The sequence below is a fragment of the Trachymyrmex septentrionalis genome, unplaced genomic scaffold (genome assembly GCF_001594115.1).
Source record: "Trachymyrmex septentrionalis isolate Tsep2-gDNA-1 unplaced genomic scaffold, Tsep1.0 scaffold7, whole genome shotgun sequence".
Classification (NCBI taxonomy): domain Eukaryota; kingdom Metazoa; phylum Arthropoda; class Insecta; order Hymenoptera; family Formicidae; genus Trachymyrmex; species Trachymyrmex septentrionalis.
In genome coordinates, this window is record NW_017305884.1 from 23,061 (window position 1) to 32,500 (window position 9,440).

A 9,440-nucleotide genomic window follows, 5' to 3' on the forward strand; every position below is an offset into this window, starting at 1 on the left:
CCATATGATGTGCGCATGCAATGGTATTAGATACTAAACAAAAATATTACCACGTGCACTGTCCTATTATAGTTAAACTTTAAACGTTTATACTTAAAAAACTACTTTACGGAGAAAAATGACTTACACTTTTATCACTTAATTTTTCACAAAGTTTCACGCTGCAATGATGTCGAATTTCGGGACATTGTGTGTGTGTGTGTGTGTGTGTGTGTGTGTGTGCGCGTGTGTGTGTGTTTTAATGCCGTTAATTATTTAAACGGAACACTAATATAAAGATGAAAGTCTTGTCTCAGTAGTCTGTAAGTATAAAAATATAAATATATTTTAATATGTATTAATAAATATCTATAGCATTACGATTATTTAAATTGTAAAGATGTATGCGGGCGAAGGGATGGATCCGGTAATGAATTAGTGCCCGAGGTATTTCTTCGTAAGTTTAAAAGACCCTCTTGCTCTGAACTACAATTTGTATGATATATATGTATGCAACAAGTAAATTTTTTTGTGTTTTTGTCACTTGTTGGCAAATAACATTGCTTTTATTGACTTACCGGTTTACTAGATTCTCATTGCTGTTTTCCTTTACAAATGTTACTAATCCATATGAGTTATGTTTATCCAATGTCCCATTGTAAACTAGCAAGTCATCTACTAATATCTACAAATATAAATATGGTTTTTTTTAATACAATTTAAACAAATTGGAGAATTATCAGTGATACTTGTGTGTAATGCAATTGGTTTCTCTTACTGCAAATTCTTTAACTCTCCTTTGTGAGGTTTTTCCATAATTCCAGATTTTGATCATTGATACCATAATGGGATGATAAAATATTAAATACACGCGATTTGTCTGAGAAACGCATATCGGGAATATTAAATAGAAATTAATTGACTATTATTATCTTGTACGGTTCGTTTCCGCTTACTTGTCCAGGAAGTATAGGAGCCAGCCAGGCATGTCGTCCATCTCGAATATCATTTATCCCATCAATAAGTTTGTCTGGCGTACGAATGTCGTTGTCTATTCCTTCTATTATGTTGACGCTTTCGGGAAATGCGGCTACATCTAACAAGAGATGATCGGCATTAACGGCAGGATTGAGACATTGATAAATATCAATATAAATTCAAATAGAAATTATAATTAGAAATTCTCTTTTATTTCTTTTCCTGTTCATGTTTTCAATTTTTTTGTTTTTTTCCTTTAGAGAAGCAGAGATTGCATAAAATTAAATTTGTCATTAAATCTCTCGCAGAGTTTTGCTGAAACTGAACGTAAGCTGAACGTACTATCTGCAGTTAATTTGATTTCTTTTCCATAATTATCATATAGTTGTATTCCATTGAGGCCCACGTAGTAAGAGTCTCCCCATGTAGAGAAAATTATTATTTGATAAACGAATCCGCGTGGCATCGACGGAGCTTCGTAGTTGGAATCGAAAGACTCGAGTTCTAAAAAGTTATGTGTGATGCACGATAGGACATTTTTTATTTTCTATGCCTATATATATAGATAGATATATACATATATGCACGCACACTTCTATCTTGCCTGCTTTACACGCCGTCTCTGAATGACAAATACCTTCGAGCGATTTTGTAATTGGATCGATGATTTGATTCGAAGATTGTTCTCGATTAGGTGGATTAAGGAAACTAATTTCTTGGACAAAATCATAATGACAAGATCCCGGCGCGCGTCTCAATAGGAAGCCATCAGAATAATTCTCGTCATGCAACTGTCTACCGTCTAATTTAATTAGTAACTGTTTCACCTGTGCAAGAAGATTGGTCGTTGCAATCAGAATTCAGTTCTCTCATTTATTGAACAATGCGTTTGAATTATTTGCGCTCTCTCTCTCTCTCTCTCTTTCTCTCTTACTCCGCAATAAGACAACTCCAAAGATGCATTGTAATTCCAAATTCGAATTCCTGTCAGGTACACATCCGTATCGAAAGTAACGTTTATCGTAATCCTCTTATTTAACATTAAATCCGCTAGCCACATGTAATCCATTTCGGTTGTAACATTGTGCCCGTCAATTAGTCTCATTAAATGTGTATCAGCCGCGTTACAATGCAAATTGGCATTTACTAACGGGACTGCTACACCTTGATCCCCGATTAATTCTATACCGGTGAGGCCTATAACAAGAAAACCCGAAAGAAAGATTCAAATACATGTCGCAGATTATATTATTATATAACGCTGCAGTTTGACTTGTGTCAATAATTAATTTATGTGATTTACGCTATACCTACCAACCAAATGCTGTAAACCCCAATTAGAAAGGATAATTAATTGAATCTCTCGACAAGATAGAGGGGTAAGAGTGGTATTGCGAATTTTGCTATTGGTATACGCGTTGGGAGAATTTTCAATAGAATCATCGCTATTATTACGTCTCGCCGAAGCAATCTAAAAAGAGATTACTATTATTGTATCTATCTTATTTTTATCTATTTTATTAACACGTGCGGTGTATTACGTTATACATATCGTTATTACCATTATTAAATGAAAATATCGATACAATAATTAGCTGCTCTCTTACTTGGTCATTGGTCATCGTTGCCGTTATTGGGCGAATTATTTCTTTCTCTTCACAATCTGATGTCCCATTATTGAATTCTATGAATGTATTATCATGTTTTGATATCAATTCCAGAATATTTTCGTCCGTCGTAAATAATATAGTCTACATCAGTCAATATTTTTATGCATTACATATAAAATTGATTTCATTCAAATTTATATTATATATATGTATGTGTGCGTGCGTGCGTGCGTGCGCGCGCGTGCGTGTGAGATTTAAGAATAATTAAGTGTAATTAATTTATATTATATGTATATAATAGATCACTCTACGTGTCGTTAATATTTCTGTAACGAAAACTTTCATAAGACTTCTTACATCTCCAAAAGAATCAAGGCTACCCATATCATCTCCTGAAGCTTTAGCGATTTCTCCGTAAAAAATGATAATATCGTTCAATTTAATAATAACATCTTTGGCTCCTCGAAAGGAATGTATTCTAGATTTATTGTAATTCTGAAAGAAGAAAAGGAAGTAATTTCAGTTCAAGTATATTTTTACACCTGCCGCGACGCACACGCGTGCTGCATATATACTTGTACTTCTACGTATTTATAGATAATTTTTTTATGATTGTCGTAAAATAAGAAATCCTACCCATATTCTGATCATCGCTATAGTAATCGTGAATTCAAATATCATGTAAACATAATGATGGTCACCATTTGAATAAGGTGTTAGCCATAAATTTGCATCGTCTCTTGTTCGATTGATACCATTAATTAAATTATTTATTGTATAAGGATTATGATCGTTGTTCAATGATTGATTAACGCTTGTCGTATGTGCACGTATCTCTTTTATTCTCGCTGGTTCTCCGGTATTTGAAAATATTTCAATACCATTGAGGCCTACGTAATGTTTGTCGCCCCAGGTAGAAATAATATCAATGACCAACGAGTCTCCGGATGGTAATTCAGGAATAATAAAATTTCTGTATAGTTTATCTAAAAATGATATATAAACTAAATTATATTTAATTCGTATGTGCATATTACAAAGATGCAGAATAATGCAACACGTTGATTGCCATGCTAGTCGTACTATTGTACTGATCGGTCGAAATTTATCTCGAAATCTTTTAAAGCTTTAATTTAAATCTTGCAAAAGTAAAGATATTACCCAATACAAAATTTTAAGTAACGCAAAAAATTATATTAAAAAATAAATGTAAAGTAAAAAATGCGCTATTCAACATAATACTCTCTCATTGATAATATACCGGCCGGGATATGCACTACTGTCTACTTATTCGTATTAGACGATATTTCATCATTATATAATATATGCTTATAATAATGAGAATTCCTTTTCTTTAATGTACAGTAAGAATTATAAGACGTAAAAGCTCGCTGGGCAGACAACGCGTTAATATTCTATATTTCTATCATATGCATGTGTAAGATGTATGTGTAAGCTTTCAACAAGGTGCAGGACATCAACCAGCTATTTGAAAAAGCTGGAAGAAAATAACAAATGATTTAACAAAATTGTTTTTAAATAAAGCGGAGAGATTTAAAGATTTCACGATATTGACCAGATAATAATTTCGAATTTTCTTCATTCTGTGTACTAAATGTGGAATCGTTAAGATAATTGTCATCTGACGAATGTAATCGTGTATCTGCACGATTTGGAACATTTGATATTCGATGTTCAGAGTAAGATTGATCCTCATTGCCAGTTTTATCGTTGTTATAATTTCCAAATGTCAAATATATCCCATGTTTTTCCATCTGTTTTCTTTCCAAGTATGCATCCAAACCATGAAAATCATTCTTCGTACGATGCTTTGCATTCACAATGGCAGAACAAGCGCGTGTTCTTCGTTTAACTTGTACTTGTTCGCTCTTTGGTGTATTCGGCAGTGATTTGCTCGTGCATGGTGTTTGTAATTTAATATTAGCATCAATATAAAGATGGCTTAAGTTTGATTGATAGCTATTAGGTTGATTGTTTCTATAAAAATGCCAAAGCAAAATATCGCTTTATAACGTTATATCAATATTCTTGAAAAAATGAGCTATTGCCAAAAAATATATATAGATATCTTACGTATCTTCATCTTCCTTCTTGAAGGTGATATTTTTTAAATGATGCTGATCATCGATTAAAACACGTGTTTCCATTTTTAGTGATTTGGCATCGTAACTCGTATTAATCCTCTCTACATTGCTGATATAAAGGATAAAAAGTGAAAATAAAAAAAAGTAGGAAACAATGCCATATTTATTCTTAAAAAGGTGAAAAGTAATAACGTGCGAAAAAATGTTACATACTCGGTCATCTCCACCAACCACGATGGCATTTTAAGCGCGTTGGCAGCCAAAGATGCAGTTTTATTCTCCATCTTATCATACGTAACATTATCCATACTTATTTATTTTCTTGTTTCACTACTAGTACCGTCGTATACGTTACTTTTATGATGATAATAATGACTCACCAAATTGAATCACACAGGTAATCTATTTATTATTTTATCGAAAAAATTTCAATTGCAATTTTTCATTTTTCAAAAACATACACATATTAATTTTCATGATTATACGCGTTACACAGATTCCAGATTACTCAACTTATTGTTTAAGACCGATAATAACTGGTCAGAAATTCTTATCCATTGTCGGCTCGTTCGATTCTCGCTTTGTTTGCTGCTATCACTATGGAAACTCTTCTGAAGACTAGAATAGATGCGCCCCTATATGTAATTTTATATTATACTAAGTAAAGTTATACTAGTAATGATTATATAATACATGCGCGCGCACTGTTACTATTTCTACTATGATAAAAAGTAAGGTTTGTTAAGAAATAATTTTTGACCAATATATAATGTTTTATTTCTAATTAAGTATTACACTCATTGTCAAGAAGTGTGTGTATGTGTGTGTGTGTGTGTGTGTGTGTGTGTGTGTGTGTGCGCGCGCGCGCGCGTGTAGATCGCGTGCGCGCATACACACACACGTGTATGTATATACTCGACAACAGCAATGTTACATATTCCTCCACGATACTTTGGTCCACGAAGTATACAACAAAAATAGACAGCGAATAACTTGGAACTGATAATCATTTTGTACTTTGCTCCTTGCAATATCACGGCACATATATACATCGCAAATTAATATTCTTATTACATCAAGACTTTCGTAATATTTCACATTGTCAGTACTGTACATTCTATACATACCTACGTACGTACGTGTGTGTGCGCAAAGGGTTCCCGAGTTAAACTATCAAACTTAAAAAACGAATTTACGATCTCAAAATAAATAAAAGTTTCCTCTGGAAATTTACTCACAAACATTTCGTTTAAGAACTATTGATTTCTTAAGTTACAGAACAAAGGGATAAATAATGTCGAAATAATCTATGTATTCCCCTTTCATTGCCTTACAATAATCAAATTGTAATTAATAAATGTTTTGTTCAAAATGATGGCTTCAAGCCATAAGAGACAAGCATTGTGTCTCTTTTATCAAAAAAAGAATGAGTGACATTGTGCGTCTGCAATTTCTTCGCATCCATTATCTTCTGTTTTAATGATTGAAGTTCATTAGCGGACACTTGGTACATTTTTTGCTTCAGAGCAAAACAAAATAAGAGATATTTCGATATTATTCATTCCTATAGTTCAATAACTTAAGAGGTCAATATCTCTTAAATAAAGCATTTGCGAGCAAATTTCAGAAGAAAATTTTGTTTGTTTATATACATATATATACATGACACACACACAATAAATACGTAAGTATACATATAAATATTGTCTATTACTATATATACTAATTTCAATATATAATTAATATACATATATATGGAAGTACAAATTAGATCGTTTCGATATAAACATAATTTAACTGTAACAACAAGTACCATAGTTGTTATATAAACCTATATAATTTCGTTCAATTATATATCATATCTAGTAATAATACAAATAAGGCCATTTGCTCAACATACTATATTTCAAAAAATGCTCTATAATTTCAGCAAAGTATACTATACAACATTTTTCCTTTTTTTTTTTTTGAGTTTCTATCAAAATTTTAGCGAAACAAGTATGATTCAAATAATACATTCATTTGTTTTTCCTTAAAGAAACGTCAATAGTTCATTGAAAATATTCTAAGGTAGGACATATACGAGTTTAATTTAATTTTGGCACAATATATCTGCAAATAGAAAGACACTTCTAGCAGAAAGTAAACATATGTATTCAGTCAACTTGATTTCCATTCATCGCTAAGGTAAAACTTGGCATTTATACTTTGTAAAGATTCTAATATAGAAATTTACTACTTAATATAGAAGTTTACTTTATCAAACTTATATAATATAAAACAAAATAATGTTTTTCCCAAAAAATATTCCATCTGTATTTGAAAAAGTGCAGGCATGATAAAATTTTCTTTCTTACTTAATAATTATTCACGAGTGATGTCGAAACATTAAATCTGATACTAAATGGAATATGAATAATACAATATTCGCTATAGATGTATATTCGAACTCGTCATGTAATTAGCAATACAACTGCGTTATATTAATATCTGTTAATGTAATATCATATTTTTTGTCTTATTTTTAATATGTAACACATTCATAATATATGAATGAAGTCTTATATGGCCGTCAGGTACTTAAAAATCTTCCTTTTTCATTCGTTTTAATACATACCATTTAATTCACTACGCTTTTTCATAGCGCTTATTGCGTTTATACATTATATATACACGATTTCTATTTACTGAGAGAGATATTTGAAATAATTACGAGAAGACGTCTAGTTAGTAGACCAGCACATACGCAAATCACGATTAAAAAATAAATTTGTTCTTATCAAAAAGTCTGAAAATACATAATATATAGGCATATACATAAATTAAATGATATTCCTCTACCATAAAGTACCCTTTATAAAACTGCTATATTTTAGAATATTTAACATTTGGAAGAAACACTGTAGAAAACAGTATACAACTCTTACAATTCTATATGAGGCTTTAGTATATTAGATAATTGTGGCATGCTGCCGGCAGGTCCAAGAATATTCGTCGAGTCTGTTTCAGGAAATACATGGTTCAGAATCGCGTAATAATGAAATCCAGCTGCCGCAGCTACGAAAAGATGCCAAATTGCGTGCGCGCAAGGTATACGACCATCCGATTTGAAAAATACTAAGCCAAGAACATACATCAGCCCACCCAGTTTCAATTCCGTAATATTGTAATAATTATACTGTAAAAATATTTATTGTAAATTAATTGAGATATTATTAAGATAAGATTATTTTAAATCATATGAAATGTAGTATAAAATATATATGCTTGAGCAAAATGTTTCTCGTGTTCATTCTCTTCTAAAATGAAATTGAAACAATTATAAGCAATCTGAATACAATGTTACTTTACTTACAACATTAAGGATTGCGACGCTAGGTCCAATACCCATAACCATGTAGAAAATAGTTTCGAGCATCTTGTATCTCTCGTGAAAGATCTGCTGATAGAGGATACCCATTACAGCCATGATCCAAACGACATAACGCATCGCGAACAAAAGCTCATCGTCTGAGAAGTGTTCTATATTTAACCATGGAAAGTAACTGGCTGCTATGAAGATGTAAATCATAGCACGATCGCAACGATGCAACGCATCTTTTAGTTGTCTAAAATATTATGCGCGATGAATTTCTTGTTTATCATTTTACGTATCTCAAAGAATTTGAAAGAAATAAGAATTAACGGATAAAAAACTACGATTAAATAATTGTACCTGTTATGATTGCAATAGTGCACACTGTGGAAGAAAGTCGATACTGCAAAGATAAGGATCAAGGAAGTGCCGTATACGCAAGCTGAAACAAACTGAGCCCATGTTGACGAACGGCGTATAAGCTCGATACCGCCAATTACCGAAGGTACAACCCATATTCCGTGAGTTGCCACATTTGCCATATGTTCGATGGATGTAGGAGTATATGCCTCATTTATGCATGCTCTCGGATTCATCCACTTTATCCTATAAGCCAATTCATAATTGCATACTTTGTCCTGTTTTTCCTACTTGCTTTCTTAATTGTAAAGTTTACTAAATTAAATTTCATAAAATTACATTTAAATTATATTGAGAAAAATAATGGGATAAAAATAATAGAATTACATATCTCTTTTATATAATGCAATTATATTCTACAGTTACAAAGTACTATGAAAGACATCAATAAAATATCGTTAAAACCAATAATGCTCCGTAACAATTTGTTTTATCACATTTGTACATAATAAAATATATTTTGCTGGTCAGCATTAACGCGATAGAAAACTGTTATATGAAAAATACATGCCCAGTTATTATATAAAATGAAAGAAGATTAGTGAAGATTATATAAAAGGAAATTTAATCGAGTCCATACAAAGCAGATAATGAAATTAGGGAATTCTGTAATACTTGCTAGTATATTACCATAAATATAAGTGACAGCGTGTAGTTTTATTAAATTTAATTGTGATATCCATCCACGAGTCTTTAAAAAAAGTTTAAATTTTAAATTTTCTTTAGTGACTCATGGATGGATATCATGATTGAATTTAACAAAAGTACATGCTATCCCAAGTTACTTATACTGTCCTAAGTCACCTACATTTACAGTACATTAAGTTTAGATATGTAAGTACATAGTATATATAGTGCAGTAATAGATTAAAGGTGTAAGAAATTAAAGATTAAATGATTATACTACAATATATTTTTCTCTCTCTGTACGTGCGTGCGTGCGTGAATACATGAGAGAGAGAGAGAGAGAGAGAGAGAGAGAGAGAGAGAGAG

The 9,440-nt window shown here is 31.6% G+C and overlaps 2 protein-coding genes across 5 annotated transcripts in view; both read right to left on the bottom strand.

The window, feature by feature from the left end:
• LOC108753620 (protein KIAA0556-like) lies at positions 1-5,523 on the bottom strand. Of its 3 annotated transcripts, XM_018495388.1 has the most exons (15): positions 5,053-5,523; positions 4,886-4,956; positions 4,662-4,781; positions 4,144-4,565; positions 3,204-3,553; positions 2,925-3,062; positions 2,565-2,708; positions 2,272-2,428; positions 1,892-2,154; positions 1,595-1,784; positions 1,300-1,461; positions 936-1,075; positions 758-859; positions 558-664; positions 1-465 (listed from the first exon to the last, which is right to left on the bottom strand). In XM_018495388.1, the coding sequence occupies exons 2-15, from the start codon at positions 4,954-4,956 to the stop codon at positions 363-365; spliced, it is 2,469 nt and encodes an 822-aa protein (XP_018350890.1). In that variant the 5' UTR covers positions 5,053-5,523; the 3' UTR covers positions 1-362. The 3 variants fall into 3 exon arrangements, with proteins under 3 accessions (XP_018350890.1, XP_018350889.1, XP_018350891.1); XM_018495387.1 differs by having other exon boundaries at positions 4,886-5,523; XM_018495389.1 differs by lacking the exons at positions 1-465; positions 558-664; positions 758-859 and having other exon boundaries at positions 994-1,075; positions 1,549-1,784; positions 4,886-5,523.
• Positions 5,524-7,079: 1,556 nt separating this feature from the next.
• Positions 7,080-9,440, bottom strand: part of LOC108753527 (monocyte to macrophage differentiation factor 2) — a 6,884-nt gene continuing 4,523 nt past the window's right edge. Inside the window, exons 2-5 of one of the 2 annotated variants that reach the window (XM_018495168.1) lie at positions 8,388-8,633; positions 8,028-8,280; positions 7,600-7,850; positions 7,080-7,460 (exon numbers count right to left, since the gene is read on the bottom strand). In XM_018495168.1, the coding sequence (XP_018350670.1) occupies positions 7,430-7,460; positions 7,600-7,850; positions 8,028-8,280; positions 8,388-8,623 (771 nt within the window). In that variant the 5' untranslated portion in view covers positions 8,624-8,633 and the 3' untranslated portion in view covers positions 7,080-7,429. The remainder of the gene's footprint in view (positions 7,461-7,599; positions 7,851-8,027; positions 8,281-8,387; positions 8,634-9,440) is intronic. The other variant, XM_018495167.1, reaches the window with a different exon arrangement.

Excerpts from the sequence above, each read along its gene's own strand:
- LOC108753620 (XM_018495387.1), bottom strand. The coding sequence starts at position 4,980 with ATGGATAATGTTACGTATGATAAGATGGAGAATAAAACTGCATCTTTG. Across the intron at positions 2,155-2,271 it reads GGGTTTACAGCATTTGGTTG|GCCTCACCGGTATAGAATTA; the intron begins GTAGGTATAGCG and ends TTCTTGTTATAG. Across the intron at positions 1,785-1,891 it reads TGGAGTTGTCTTATTGCGGA|GTGAAACAGTTACTAATTAA; the intron begins GTAAGAGAGAAA and ends CTTCTTGCACAG.